The sequence below is a fragment of the Danio aesculapii genome, chromosome 1 (genome assembly GCF_903798145.1).
Source record: "Danio aesculapii chromosome 1, fDanAes4.1, whole genome shotgun sequence".
NCBI classification, from domain to species: Eukaryota; Metazoa; Chordata; class Actinopteri; order Cypriniformes; family Danionidae; genus Danio; species Danio aesculapii.
The window spans coordinates 28,223,326-28,239,512 of NC_079435.1; the positions used below are offsets into that span (position 1 = coordinate 28,223,326).

The 16,187-nt window shown below is 40.0% G+C and overlaps 1 protein-coding gene across 1 annotated transcript in view; it reads right to left on the reverse strand.

Annotated features, from left to right (window-relative positions):
- The window catches only part of nlgn4xa (neuroligin 4 X-linked a), a 110,148-nt gene extending 95,752 nt beyond the window's left edge, over window positions 1–14,396 (reverse strand). Inside the window, 1 exon segment of the mRNA XM_056458304.1 lies at window positions 14,246–14,396. Coding sequence (XP_056314279.1) covers window positions 14,246–14,366 — 121 coding nt within the window. The 5' untranslated portion in view covers window positions 14,367–14,396.
- Between the last annotated feature and the right edge of the window lie 1,791 nt (window positions 14,397–16,187).

Below are 16,187 nucleotides of genomic sequence, written 5' to 3' on the forward strand. Positions count from 1 at the left end.
TGGCCTGTTCGGTGACACCGTCGGTGAATTCACCCAGGAATTCAAGGCGGTGAGAGACCAGTCTGATGCGATGGGTAATGTCATCTATCGGCGGGACCGTAAGCCTGCTCTGCCCGCCGAGCCATTCCCATCTGCTGCTCCTTGCCGAGGGCGCCCGTCTACAAGAGCTGCCCCACTCCCGCCTGTGCCTCCGGCGAAGCAGGCGTTTTGAGTATCTCGGAAGCAGGCAGCCCCCCCTGCCCAGGTCGCCGTTAAGTCTGGTAAACGGACCGAGAAGCGTACCTGAGACAGGTCATCCAGAGAAGAGGGAATTTGCTCTTTCCCCGCTGGAGGGTCGGGCCCCATTTCCAACGGCACTTTTCAGTGCCACGAAAACATCAATGAAAGAGCACTTATCCACTTTCCTGGATGTGTCAGCCCAAACTCTGCCAGTTTGGGACGCTACACCTTCCAACTCCCAGGTTCGGTGCATTTTGCCAGTGGCTCACAGGCTCTGGGAGGACGGTCTCCTTTTTCCCACCCCTCGAGCCCCCCCTACGGAGCTTGGGTGTGAGGTGAGAGTGAATCTCTCGCCTCCAGCTCTTCCGCGGGACCCTCGTGCTCCCCTGACCAGAGTCCATTAGCGAGAGCTCTGCCTGCCTGGTTAGGGCGGGCCAGCCCTTCGCGGTGGCTCATACGCACAATCAGACTTGGCTATGCGATTCAGTTCGCTTAACGGCCCTCCAAGTTCACGGGTGTGTATTTCACCAAGGTCAGTCCCCTGTCTGCCCCTGTCTTGCAAGAGGAGATTTCTGTCCTCCTGGCGAAGGATGCAATCGAGCCGGTCCCTCCAGCCGAGATGGAGAGCGGGTTTTACAGCACGTACTTTATCGTGCCCAAAATGAGCAGTGGGTCACGGCCAATCCTAGATCTGCGCATTTTGAACCACTGTCTGCACAAGCTGCCGTTCAGAATGCTCACGAAAAAAAAAAAACGCATCCTCTGGTGCGTTCGTCCTCAGGATTGGTTTGGAGTGATAGACCTGAAGGACGAGTACTTCCATGTCTCCATTCTTCCACGCCACCATCAGTTTCTGTGGTTTGTGTTCGAAGGTCGAGCTTGGCAATACAAATTCCTCCCCTTTGTGCTCTCTCTGTCTCTGTGGGTCTTCAATAAGCTTGCGGAGGGTGCCTTAGCGGCCCTTCGGCTCGCGGGCATCTGCATATTCAATAATCTAGATGACTGGCTGATTTTAGCCCACTCTCAGGAGCAATTGATTATGCACAGAGACAAGGTGCTCCGGCACCTCCACCTGTTGGGGCTTCAGGTCAACCGAGAAAAGAGCAAACTCAACCCCATGCAGAGGATCTCTTTTCTCGGGCTAGAGCTGGACTCGGTCACCATGACAGCGCTCCTCTCCGTAGAGTACGCTCAGCTAATGCTGAACTGTCTGAGAGAGTTCGACTGCAAAATAGTGGTCGCACTGAAATTATTTCAGAGCCTTCTGGGGCATATGGCATCCGCACCTGCTCACGCCACTCGGATTACTCCATATAACACCACTTCAGCACTGGCTTCACGATCGAGTCCCCAGACACACATGGCACGTGGGCACAAACCGAGTCACTGTTACTGTGCTGTGTCACCGCGCCCTCAGCCCTTGGATCGACCCCTCATTCCTACAGGCCGGAGTGCCTCTAGGACAGGCGTCCAGTCATGTTGTTGTCACAACAGATGCTTACAGCATGGGCTGGGGGGGCTATGTGTTGTGGGCATGCAGCTGCGGGCCTGTGGAAAAGAACCCAGTTGCATTGGCATATCAATCGCCTAGAGCTGTTGGCAGTGTTCCTCTCTCTCCACCATTTTTTTCCGGTGCTGGAGCAGCAGCACATTCTAGTGAGGACGGACAGCATGGCGGCGGTGGCGTATATCAACCATATGGGGGTATTCGCTCTAGCCGCATGTCTCAGCTCGCCCACCGTCTGCTCCTCTGGAGTCATACGTGGCTGAAAACGCTGCACGCCGTTCACATTCCAGGTGAGCTCAACCGTGCAGCCGACGCGCTCTCACAGCAGCCTGTACGTCCCGGAGAATGGAAACTCCACCCCGAGTCTGTTCAGCTGATATGGATGGTCGTCCTCCACACTCGAGGTTTACGTGGCTTCCATCTTTGCTTATCCTTCATTCTCACGAGCCTGCGTACAGATCCCTTCTAACCACTCAACTCAGTATCTTTAAGATTTCTGTCCCTTAAGACAGCTCTTCTGGTCGCGTTGGCATCGATTAAGAGGGTCAGGGACCTGGAGGCATTTTCGGTCAGTGACTCGTGCCTAGAATTCGGGCCGGCTTACTCTCACGTTGTCCTGAGACCCCGCCCGGGATATGTGCCCAAGGTTCCTACCACACCATTTAAAGACCAGGTAGTGAGCCTGCAAGCGATGCCCCCGGAGGAGGCAGACCCAGCCCTTTCATTACTTTGTCCAGTTCGTGCTTTGCAAATTTATCTGGACCGCACACAGAGCTTTAGATCATCTTAGCAGCTCTTAGTCTGTTATGGTGGTCGGCAGCAGGGAAGTGGCGTATCGAAACAGAGGTTGGCTCACTGGATAGTAAATGCCATCTCCCTCGCTTACCAGAGCCAGGGTGAGCCGTTTCCCCCAGGAGTGCGTGCGCACTCCACTCGGAGCATCACATCCTCTTGGGCGCCTGCACGCGGCGCCTCTTTAACAGACATCTGTAGGTTGTCAGGTTTTACAATCTGTGAGTGGAGCCGGTTTCCTCAAGGGTATTATGTAACCCTTGGTGATTGAGGAAACAACTCATGATTGGTGATTGGTGTTGAAACATCCTTGCTGTGCCATTCTCCCTAACACGGAGATTCGTGCGCTTATTCACTTTGTCAGTAAAGCTTCCCGCTTAGGTGAGCCCTGCAGAGATTCCTCCGAGGCCCCCAGCACTGACTCAGCGGAGGAGTCACTCGCTGGCCCATTACGTTGTAGGTCTGGCCTCTGGTCAGCCCACGTTTTGGGTATAGGTGCCTGCTATGCGTGATCCCCACTAGGTGATCCCATATGCCTGTTCAGCCACAGTGCAGTCCACCCTCAAAGGCGGAGCCATGTCTTCACTCTCCGCTAACCATTTTATTATATGCGTACTCCCCCTTTTCAGGGCTAGTCCATATACATTTTTGCCACCATATCTCCCCACTTGGGTAGCAGATGGCCTCCGCAGCGTCCTCCCTATCGGGACTGCACACTTTCCCAACGTACTGTCGTATTTAAATTCCTAGAAATTATCTAGATGCTTTGAGGCTCCCGACAAAATATATCTAAATCTTCTATTGTAAATGCCATTCTATTGTAAATTCGATAAGTAAATGCCAGGGAACACGTTGGAAGACCGCGCCTCTCTATAATGCAGGTGCGCTCACGCTTGCCTGGCAAACCTCTCATCGGAGGCGGAGGTAAGGTGCAGTCATTATGACATTTTCCAGACATTTCCCATAAGTTGATTAAATCCTTTATAGCATTGAAGTTCCCCATCCGAAAGGGAACGCTCTGGTTACTAAAGTAACCCTCGTTTTCCGAGGGGGGGAACGTAAATGCTATATTGCATCGCCATAATGATTGTTCCTTAAGTGTGAGTATCAGTCTCTTCAGCTTAAAAAGGATGCATCTCCTTGCTTTCCCCGTGCTTTTATTGCTAAATTGATTGCAACAAGCATCAGGTGCACAAGCTGACGCTGCCAATTCATGGCATTTCATTGGCCCGATTACATACACTTTCAGACAATTGGCTTTCTGAACGAAATTCCCATAGGTGGATTAAATCCACTATAGCATTTCCGTTCCCCCCTCAGGGAACGAGGGTTACTTTAGTAACCAGACCATTACCTATAGCAATGTAATGGTTTAGAAATGGCATAATCATGTTCAAACAGATGTGAAATAAAGTCTAAATAAGGGACAGTCTCATGATTTTAATTGCCTATTATACTTCATGACCTACATACAGTATGTGAAAACTACAGAGGCAACAATCAGGGAGAAATCGAGTTGCATTTTTGAACTGTCTTACAATTATTATGTAAAATACGTAAACAAAATGTAAAGATAGAACACTAATGTACCAAAATAAATACATACTGTAGATAAATGATTGTGAAATAAACAAATAAATAAGGCACCGCCAGGCAGCATAGTTACCACATGAATGGCTGAGCAGCTAAATACGACACCACATTCTGAATTAATTTTAAAATATATAAAAATTATTGTTTATTTCACATAAAAGTAGTAAAAAAATCAACCCACAAGGTCAGCAGTTGAAGTCAACCATTAAAAAAAAAACAATATTATCAGTAAATGTATATCAGAAAAAGAGCTTTTGTCACATTTCATTTTTTTAAGATTTTACTAGAAAAAAAATGCAGCCCTCTAAACAAGATGGAGCAAAGTCTGTGGGAAAGCTGTCACACAGCACCCTGTGAGAACAGTGCAGGTTGAGGGGAATGTGGTTCATTCATTCATACATTTATTTGAGAGAGAAAGAGCACAAAATCTTTATGAGACATATTGCTGTACATTAATGGTCAGTACTGTCTGATTAGCAATGATGTATTGTTGCTTTTGCTCTTAATCATGGAACTATGATAATTAATGTCTTTTAAATGACATATTACTTTATGTTAGAGAGTCAAAAATGATCAAAATAATGTTTTTGTGTTTTCAATTACAAGGTCAAGTGAAAGTGAAGCAGTCAGTCAAGTTTATATTATTTTGTGAATTGGTTTCCACTTTAATGAACACATAACACACACACACACACACACACACACACACACACACACACACACACACACACACACACACACACATTAATGTAATAATTTTAAACAAAGTAACATGTTTTTCTATAGCTTTTAGCACAAGGGCGCCGCCATCTTAAACTATCGCGATATGTGACATCACTGGGTTGGTTCCATTCTCTCAGCTGGACAGACACAGTGGAAAAAATGGACTGAACACGGAGACTGGACAACCTAATTTAACACAATGTGTGAACTTGTGGACATGTACAGGGTTGGTGCTATTACAAGCATCAAAGTTGTGTCTAATATATATACAAAATATTTCTACGTTTTCTATTTTTCTTTTATAATACCTTTCGTTTGAGGTGCTTTGGTCCACTCTCACGCTGCTCCAGCATTGTCTGACGAGGGGGCGCGCCATTTCAAAACCACCCAAATTTTCTCTACTCGCCGGCTATGTCATTTTTTACCTGCACAATCAAATTCAAAACCGCCCAAATGGTGGGAAACCGCCCAATCTGGCAACACTGTTATTTGCAAAGTTGAGTCGGCTCGGTTCTAGGAATCGGTTCCCTTAAATGAATTGTAAGAGTTGGATCCCACCCGAAACCGATTGCCTTTTTGCATAATAACTTAAAACAACAATATGATAGATTACCATTTTGTTATGCTCAGACACACACATTTTATACTGTACACAAGCTATAGTGCACTAATTGCATGTTGATGAGTATAAGCTTTTGAACACATGCGATCAAATAATCCCCAATCCCCCAGAAAACAGTTCAATCCAAAGTCGGTTCAATTCGATTCATTCTCACACGAGTACTGAACAGAACCAGTGCAAATTGCAATATTGTTTTTTTCTTTACTAGCAAAAATATTACATATATCTGACTTTAACAATAAGAGTTTGTTTAAAGTATTTTAAGAATTGTTATTTTTTAGTTTGTTTAATCAGAATCCATTTCAGACCAACCGAGTCGAAAGCTCATACAATAATTAAATATTGCTCTTTAAGTATCATGAAAAAACGTTTTAACAGTTGTTCATGCGAGAATGTAGCTGTTTAAAACTCAAATCTGCGGTTTATTCATAAAGATTTTGAAATGTCTTTTGACAATTGCGGAGATGTTCACCTCCAGGTCATGACCACCTAGTGCTCATCACTCACTCTAGCGAGGGCAGCCTTTCCTCGGCTAGACATACTGACATCTGCCCCTGACCTATGCCCCTGGCTAATTTAAAAATGCCCAATTTAATTAATCAATATTTTCTCATTTTGAAATTATTCAAATGAATAAAATAATAGCTAATTTATAATGATAAAATTGATTAGATTTGAGTCATTTTTAATTAATTTAAAAGCAAATAGTACCCTAAAATCAGGAAATTATATATTTTTATATATTATATATTTTTTATAGGAATATTTTATTAAATAAAGTTTACATACTAATATTAATGAAATCTACAAGGCCACAGAATGACTTTTTACAGTGTACAATGACTTGACTAATTAGCCTAACCTGCCTAGTTAACCTAATTAACATTGTCAAGCCTTTAAATGTCACTTTAAACTAAATACTAGTGTCTTGAAAAATATCTAGTAAAATATTTTGTACCATCATGGCAAAGATAAAATAAAACAGTTATTAGAAATGAGTTTTGAAAACTATTATGTTTGGAAATGTATCAAAAAAATATTCCCACCTTGCAGGGAAAAAATAAACAGGGGGTAATAGTTCTGACTTCATATATATATAAACTTAAAAAAAATATATACTCCAAAATAAAATAAAAGTACAAAAACTGTCACAGGGGTGCTCTTTCCCCAAGGGGTTCATATTCAGACCAAAGCAATGATTAAAATGATACATGACACGCTTTACGGACTCATGTTTATGTGACATATTCCCTTTTCAAGCCGATCAACTAGATCTCTCAACAGGTATGAAGGACATAAAAACCTGGCATGTGAAAAACCGCGCCGATCTTAGCTTTGTTTGAAAATGAAAAGAGGTGAGGGCTGTAGTAGTGAAAAATGAAAGTACCCATCCCCATTATGTCGGTACCGGACCTTGTTGAAACAATGGTTGAAACCCAAACAGGTAGTCAGGCAGCGTAATACAGAGAGTTGACCAAAGCGAATCAAATGATCAGTAATTAAAAAAGAGGGAAAAAAAAAGAAAAATACAATAAATATATTTTATATATTAAACACAGCTCTGATGCTTACATTTGCACCAGCTCCACATCCACACCTCCAAACATTGTGTTAAATTAGGCTGTCTGGTCTTTGTGTTCAGTCCATTACTTCCACTGTATCTGTTTGCTTCAGGGAACAGAACCAACCGCGTGACGTCAGACACAGCGATATTCCAAGATGGCGGTGCCATAGCTCTACAAATCTCTAGTAAAACATGCTGTTTTCTTTAAGATGGTTACATTAATCGACATATATTTTCATTAAAGTGGAAATCAATTAACAAAATTGATTAATTTCCACTTTAACTCTTTCACTGGTAATGGCAAAAACAAGAATCCTTCCATAAAATATTAATGCAGACAATTCACCACAAAAAAAAATTGCAATGCAGTCATAATCCATTCACCCCTGTGTCCTTACTTGCTTCTAGAGTATGGAAATTAAATTCCAAAGACATTGAATTAATTTATTTTCATTTCAACTTGCTTTAGTTGTTCTAATACGGGGTCGCCACCACGGAATGAACCGTCATTTTATCCAGCATATGGTTTATGCAGAGGATTACCCTTCCAGCTGCAAACCAACACTGGGAAAAGAAGATGCAAACTCCACACAGAAACGCCAACTCACCCAGCCGAGGCTCGAACCAGTGACCTTCTTGCTGTGAGGTGATTGTGCTACCCACTGCACAGCCCTTTGCTGTTCTACATGAAATAAAATAAACTTTAATTAAACAGCAATATATGAAGTAAAACAGTTAAGCTAAGCTAAGCTAATCAACGAAGAAAGTTTAACAAACAAATCAGATTTATTTTTACTATTATTATTATTATTATTATACTTATATGTGTTATTATTATTATTATTATTATTATTATTATTATTATTATTATTATTATTATTATTTATTTATTAATTTTATTTTATACTTATTATTATTATTTATTATTTTTTATTATACTTATATGTATTATTAATATTATATGTATTATTATTATTATTATTATTATTATTATTATTATTATTATTATTATTATTATTATTACTATTATTATTGTTGTTATTATTATTACTATTATTATTGTTGTTGTTGTTGTTATTACAGCACATAAACAATAGCTGTATCCATAGCTCAAAAACAGAACTGACATCTATTCTACACTGCTGCTAACACAAATAAATTGTTATTCCTCGTTTAGTGCCACACACATAAATAACTCATCATGACAAACTGGAACTAACAGTGCCCCGTGCAGACGAGTTAAGTGCAGAAACAGACCCTTCTGCTGTATTATGAAGCACATCAACAGTCGCCTCACGTTGCCATGTAAGAGAGAAAGAGAGAGGGAGAGAGAGTCATGTGCCAGTGACACATCTCAGTTCCTCCTAACAGCCTCCACTGGATCATCAGCAGGCCACATGTGCCTCACTGCAGATGGACCGATTCCTATCAAAGCGCACACACACACTTACAGGCGCACAAAAATCCACATTCATACACATGCGTGCCCATATAGACCAAAATGATTAAAAATAAATACCCGTGCGCTTGTAATAATTCCCACATGGCTATCACAGCAACAACCCTGTTATGCACACTGAATTGTAGCTGCATCGATCTCAAATGCGTCTACATATGTTCAGCAATAATTTCTGCCCTCTAACTAGCGAAAAGGAGTGCATGTCTTTCCACAAATAGCATTTTCACACCGGAATGCTCCTCTCACCCTTGGCTAATCAGTGAGCATGTGTCTGAAAGCTGGATAAAGCCATTACAGCGCTAGGTCTAAAAACAGCTGAGAAGAAAATCTGTCTCGCTGGTGGCAGACTGGGCATGGGCCAACTAGACACACAAACACACTCTCACACATGTTGGTATTGTTGGTTTTCGGGGACTCTCCATAGGCGTAATTTATTTTATACTGTAAAAACTGCTTATTATTTGGCCATAGCCCACCCCTACCTCTAAACTCACCCATTACAGGAAACCTGTGGCAAATTTCAATGGCAAAACAAAATGGGAATTTTGTATGTTCATTAAGCATTTTGAATTACAAGGACACAAGGCATGTCATCATAAACCACCTCAATGTTGTAATACCTAGGTCATGCCCCTGTCATCATACAAATGTATGTCCTTGTAAACAGTGGTGTAAAGTAACAAATTACAAATTCTCAAACTACTGTAATTGAGCAGTTTTTTCTCAGGAATTGTAATTTACTAAGTAGTTTTAAAAACATATACTTTTACTTTCTCTTGAGTACATTTTTAGTGCAGTATCGGTACTTTTACTCCACTACTTTCCTTCAACCAGCAGTCTCTACTTTATTATTTCTTTTCTTTGGGGATTAGAAAAATCAGTCCTGTGATTCCTGTCCAAACAGATCGCATACAGAAGGTACATGGCATTATAATGAAGTACAGTACCTCAAGACATGGGCGATTTATAATTGCAGCAAACTGTTTGAAAGCATTAAAAGTATCCAAGAAGATGTCCAAAATCTTTACACGCAATGACTGAGAGACTGTTTAGATGCATGTCACTTATGAGAAGATGACAGATGTTTACTGTATGATGACCGAAATGGCCCTAAACACCCAGCAGGCACAGGACGTCAACATGACGTCAGATTGACATTGTATCCCAACGTCATGGGGATTTTTGTTTGGAAATGAATATCTGGATGATGTCAGAACCCAATGTCACGCCGAAATCAATGTCCGACATCCAACCTAAATTTAACCAAATATCAACGTCTAATGATGTTACAGTTTGAAGTTGTGTGGACATCATCACTATGACATCTATCAGATGTTGGATTTTGGTTGCCATACCTGACGAATAAATGTCAGTATCTGACATCAATGTGACATTGGTTTAAGATGTTGTGAGAAAAGAGAAAGAGCTTTCGCTTTTTGTAGAGGGGCACAAAAAACACACAATCCAGCAGTTTGATATGCTTTGGAACATGTTTCAATCTCACTTGCTTTTCACAAGTACTACGTTTCAAACTGCTCTCCATAAATACGGAGACAGCCAGACACTTTAGACTGTCTCCATCACCTTCATGCTGAGCGCTGTCAGGCAGAGAAGCAGAAACACGTTTAACAAAGGCCTCGCTCGCTCCTGTCTTCAGTCTCTCTGCCACTTTCTTCACTTCCACCAACTACTGTCTTTTTTTTCCCTGCCATGCACACTTTTTCTAGCAGGCCTATACCTTTTCCCCTTGGCTCCAACATATCTAAATATAGCCAGCCACAAAGAGAGCTGGAGCCGATAACGAGTGGTAAAAACAGCTGAAGTGGAAGATTGGGAATAAAACCGTGGTCTCTTTTTTAATAGTTATCCACCATTAAGAGAAGAGTCTAAACGACTGAGATTGGTAAATGTAATTTAATCATCCTATGTTATAGCTGTGCACCAACAAAAGATGAAGAGCTTATGAAAACTAGTGTGGACTTTCACTTTTAGAAAGCATTACTTTATAGGAGATAATCATTATGTTTAATGAGGTCAGCTTTACCTGGACATAACGCAAGGTCAGTCATCGGAAATAGCACAAATCATGAAACTATGCAGGAAACTAAACTCAACTTCAGCAGAATAAGAAATAATATTTAAATCATGCATGTTTGATTTGTATTCTATAACCATGGCTTACAGGTTTAATTAAACTATAATGTACTGCCATTATATAATTGTGAAAAATAAGTTCTTCTTAAGTACTTGTTTGTATTAAATTAACATTATTGAAAAATATGATTGACCACTGAATTAAATCAACTCCATTAACTCATAGAGGTTGCTTGCATAAACATTATATCATGTCATGCGTTTATGGTCAAGCCAATATCACAATGCACTTGTATGTACAGTAGTGTTAAAGTTTGGAAGCAAGGGTTAGGCGTTTAAAAAAGATGAGATGCAATAGCAATATGTTGTACTGGTATCTCTATGATACTGCTTTGATTTTATGGCCCAATCCCTATTCTATTTTTGTACCCCTACCCTTTCCCCTTGGCCCTTGAAACAGAGCGTGAAGGGGCTTTAAAATGTATCCCTAAGAAATGGGACACCACTAGAATACCTGCACAAGTCATCATATGTCATCACGATCTCTTGCTTCATATGAGATCAGCAATCTCGACTAGTTATTCCAATAGCATTTTTTTGTGAGCATTCATCTTCAGGAAATCACTAAAAAGCATCATGTTATCATAATTATATAATGTGGCGATAAGCTGGTACTGTACTGTGCATTTACACTGTGGCCACTGTAAATACACAAAAACAACATTAACATAATAGCAGACACTGTAAAAAGGTAATTTTCAACCACTAGACTTTCCTGACAGGGTATTCGAGTGTCAGATGTGAAATATGTTGGGGACTACCATAATGTTACAGAAGTTATTATTATGGATAATAGATAGCGTAATTTAGCGGTTTTTATTATAGCGTTTTTTTTTTTTTTTTTTTTTTTTTAAGTAAAACATGAACTTGAAATTCATAACAATGACAAAAAATAATAATATGTGCATCTTCTTACTTGCGTGTCCAGTCATGCTGTCGTTGTAGCCGGTGTATTCTGGGAAATTTTCTTACCCCTTGATTTTGAGTGTGGTCCTGAAAAATCTTTGTTTCAAGTGCTATCTAGCCCTTTCCCTTATCCCTACGCCATCAAGCTAAAGACAATAGGGGCACCCCTATAAGGGGAAGGGGAAGGGCTAAGACAGGGGTCACCAATCTCGGTCCACGAGGGCCGGTGTCCCAGCAGGGTTTAGCTCCAACTTGCCTCAACACACCTGCCTGGGTGTTTCAAGTACACCTAGTAAAGCTGCGGTCACACTGGGCTTTTCCTCCCATAGATTTCCATTCATACGCACGCGAATGCGTCAGACCGGAAACGCGGGGTCATGCGTCAAGTTTCGCATGTTGCTGCGGTGCAAAGTTCAAGCTTGGTGAACTCTGACCTGCAAAATCGCATCACTTGACTGCGTGAGACAAATCGAGGATCAAAACATGACCTCACTGGACAGAAATTTAAAACATGGAGCAATCGCTGGCTTTTTTAAATGTCTAATCATCTTGTTTAACCCCGCCCCTTTTTGCAGCGACAGAATTTCGCACACACAAAGCCCAATGTGACCGCAGCTTAAGACCTTGATTAGCCTGCAGGTTTGTTTGATTAGGGTTGGAGCTAAAATCTGCAGGACACAGGCCCTCCAGGAACAAATTTGGTGACCCCTGGACTAAGGGATAAAATTGGGATTGGGCCTATGTATATTTATATATAAAACACTGAACAAAATTAGACAAAGCACTACCTAATGTTCACACTCATGCTCTTATCTCACGTGATTCTGCACAAAGAAAGAAAAAAGCATGAAGAAAAAAAATGTAACCAACACAATAAATCAGCGCAGTTTTTTGTATTAAATTAACATGACTGAATTACATGACTGAACGCTGAATTAAATCAACTCAATTAACTTAAATAGGTTGCATTGAGAAAGATTAGATTAGACACAATGTTCACACTCAAGCTCTTATCTCATGAGACACTGCAAGATAAAGAATAAATGAATAAATAAATGTAACCAACACAATAAATCAGTGCAAAGAAGTTTAGACAGTTTAAATAGACATAAGTCATAAGTTTCAAATAGAAATAAAAAGATAAACTTCAGTGTGTGATGCTCACTGATGCATACTTAAAGCAGTTCTTCTTTAAAAAATCTATAAATATTATAAATAAATAAAAAATAAATAAATAAATAAATAAAAAAGGAGTTTGCTCAATTCAGCATAGTAATTTAGAATAGTAATTGGCTGTCTGTGAAAGAAATTGGCCCATCCAGAGTACGAGAAAAACAACTGAACTGACAAAAGTAAGCAAACGATGCAAATCAAAAGAGAACACAAAGATGCCAGCTGTCATTTTGTTGCATTTTTTAAATATTTGCACATTGATGGATCACCTCATTACTAGACATATTTGCATGATGAAATCTCTCTGTGGTGATGCTATAAAAACGGTACATAAATGCTACTTTGTTTGCATTGTCTGTGTGTGCAGCACTAGATCCAGTTTCCCTTTGCACTCTCAAAAATGAGTATTTACTTTGATTTCTTGCAGCTGAACAACAGGATATACTGACAATGATCACCTCAGGTAAACCTCATGTGCTTTATTCAGTGTGAAATGCTAACAAATTGAGCAGATAGTTCACCTCAGATCTTGAAATAAAAGAAACCATGTGAAATAGAACTTTAGAACTGTGACTCAGTGCAAGCCAACACATATCAGTGATTCAGCATATACATTTTATAATGTTAAAGAGGTTTAATATGTATTAATTAGATTGTAACCTTACCATTTCGTTAGAGTGCAGTAAGTGCACAATTCTGTGCTTCTCAATGACTGTATTTAATCTATGTTGGGTTTCGTCTGATGCAGACAGCCAAACTGCTTATCACTGCAAATCTCATCACGTACCGTGTTGTTAGGACACTGTGTTACAATGTAACCTGCTCACATAATATTTACAATCATAATATTTGTATTATTTGTTAATTAATAAACACCACATGTGGAATCTGCGTCTCATTTCAGAGGCTATTACTGTCCACTGGAGGTTGAATTTTGGTCACAGACGAGGCAACCAAGGCAACCCAGGCTGCTGAAATATAATTGGTTAAACTGTGCCCTATATACTCAGTACTTAGCCCTAGCCATATGTACAACCAGTCTTCAATTCTCAATCTCTAGACCAAAATTGTAACCCTACAAAAACAATAGAAAGCCCAGAAATCCCCAAAACACAACAGAACATTAAGCACTAACTGTGTAAGAAACACACGCACAAAGAAACATATTTCAGTCTGGATTCTCATGCTGTAACTAGGCAATTCCTTAAATACAAATAGTTTAGGTTCACCTTCATCTGATTTTGACTTCACATAACTTTCATTTTATTAAGTACAATAAACTTTCAGGATTATTTGCTTGAATCCGAGTATATTGCATCTAATCCATTTAAACTGATTTACACCCTCATTTTACATTCTTCAAATTTTTAAGCCTATGACCCATATCCTTCTCAGCAATTCCAAGATCAAGAGCCTCTTAAAACACCCATATATCTTTATTACACATGCAAGCGGCTGAATATAAAACAGGAGGTCAGCAAGATATCTCTCAATCAAAACCATCAACCATTTAATGAAAAACAAATGACTTACCCAGCACTCCCAGCCTATAGTTCAGGGTCACTACAATGACGTTTCCATAGCTGGCTAGAATACTGCCGTCAATCATATTCCCTGTTCCTTCCATGTAGGATCCACCATGGATGTACACCATAACAGGTCTCAGTCCATTCTCATCATGGATGTCTGCAGGACAAAAAAAAGGAATAAAAACAAACCATCTGAACACACTAGTACAACAGGTAATTGCATTTGCAATAATATTGTGGAGATGTAAAATGTGACTTTAAAATCACAACGACAGTAATTACTAAGATGTTCTTACAGCTTTTTTCAGTTTTTTCAGTAATCTATACTTTTATTAATTGAGTTAATTGTTTTATGGTATGTCCTATTCCTTAATTAGACATAAACAAATGTTCCCAGTGAACTATTCTTATTATCAGACATTCAGTTGAAGTCAGAATTATTAGCACCCCTATATTTTTTTTTTCATGCAGACTGACAGAAATGCCAAATGACCCACCTGAGGCTCGAACCAGTGACTTGCTGTGCGGCGATTGTGCTACCCACTGCACCACTGTGTTGCCCCCAAAGTTAAATTCCACAGAGGATCACATGCTTATGATTTACAACAGCTGGACTTGCATTAGCTAATCATGATCCCCCAATCATATGATTCCTAAGTTACTAATAACAGCCTTCATTTCATGTTTATCTTCGCCTGGAACTACTGCTAAAACTTAAATATCCCCATATTACCATTCTGTCCAGATGCCATTATACGAATTGTCTACGCTTTCCTGTATGTATTTTTTTTTGGGGGGGGGGGTGGGTTATAGTGGCTGTTCTGCATTGTTCGGTTGCGCAATTCTGATTGGGAAGAACGAAAGTGTGCTTACTCAATTGGCTAGTAAAACTCACACACAGATGGCAGTCATGCATTTGCTCTGGGTGGGGAAAATTAAATAATGCATATATATATTTCATATCACAGCTTCTTGCGATTAGCTAATCGCAACGTTTCAAATTGCGATTCGATTTCAATTAATCACACAGCCCTAGTGCTGAGTTTTATGTTCTCCCCGTGTCCGCATGGGTTTTTCCCCGGGTTCTCTGGTTTCCTCCCACCATCCAAAGACATGCATCAAATGTAACAGATTAAGCAAAACAGGCACTTTGTCTAGCTCCCTTCTCAAAGTAGTTTACCTTAGACACTTCAGCCAGGGAGTTTTTAAGATCAACCGGAGCTCAAGCTCCCCTCTTGCTCTGCGAACAGGAGAAAGCCCTGGGCTTGAGGATCCTTTCAGCTCAGAGCTCTCTCCTGCGACAGCATGCCAAACAATTTTATAATAGATCATCAGCTAATTGGGAACTCTTGAAATACAATAATATAAAAATGTACAGCAACTTTTAATTCAAATGTTAATAATGAAACTCATTGTTAGCATATGTTTTACTTTACATGAAATGTGTTCATGCATGTCTCAGATTGCTTAGGAATCATTTTTCAGATATGTAATTTTGACCAGGCAAAGTGTACCAAGTCTCCAAATGTTCAATAAAATGTCAAAATTCACATTTTTGATGACTCTATATATTCGATATTTCATTTTTTGGCTATATTTATTGCTCATTAATTGTCTTTTGAAATCGTTTCACTTCATTTGAATGACACCTATACAAGCTTTGTTGATTCTGGTATGGCTCACTAAAAGCGTTGTACCAGACAATGTGACTTGTCTTCGACTGCTTTATTTTTACACTTTAATCATGTTAAAGTTTTAAAGTGGTCCAGTCTAAAATTTACCAGTCCCAGTCCCTGCCTGTTAAAGAAGAATTGATTTTTGGAAAATAATTGACTTTGGGTTTGAAATGTTTGTTACATTATTGGTGGCATTTTCAATACCAGTAAGAGAATTGAAACAATCCTAGGGATTACTGTGGTCATGTGATACACAAAAGTAAAGCAGAG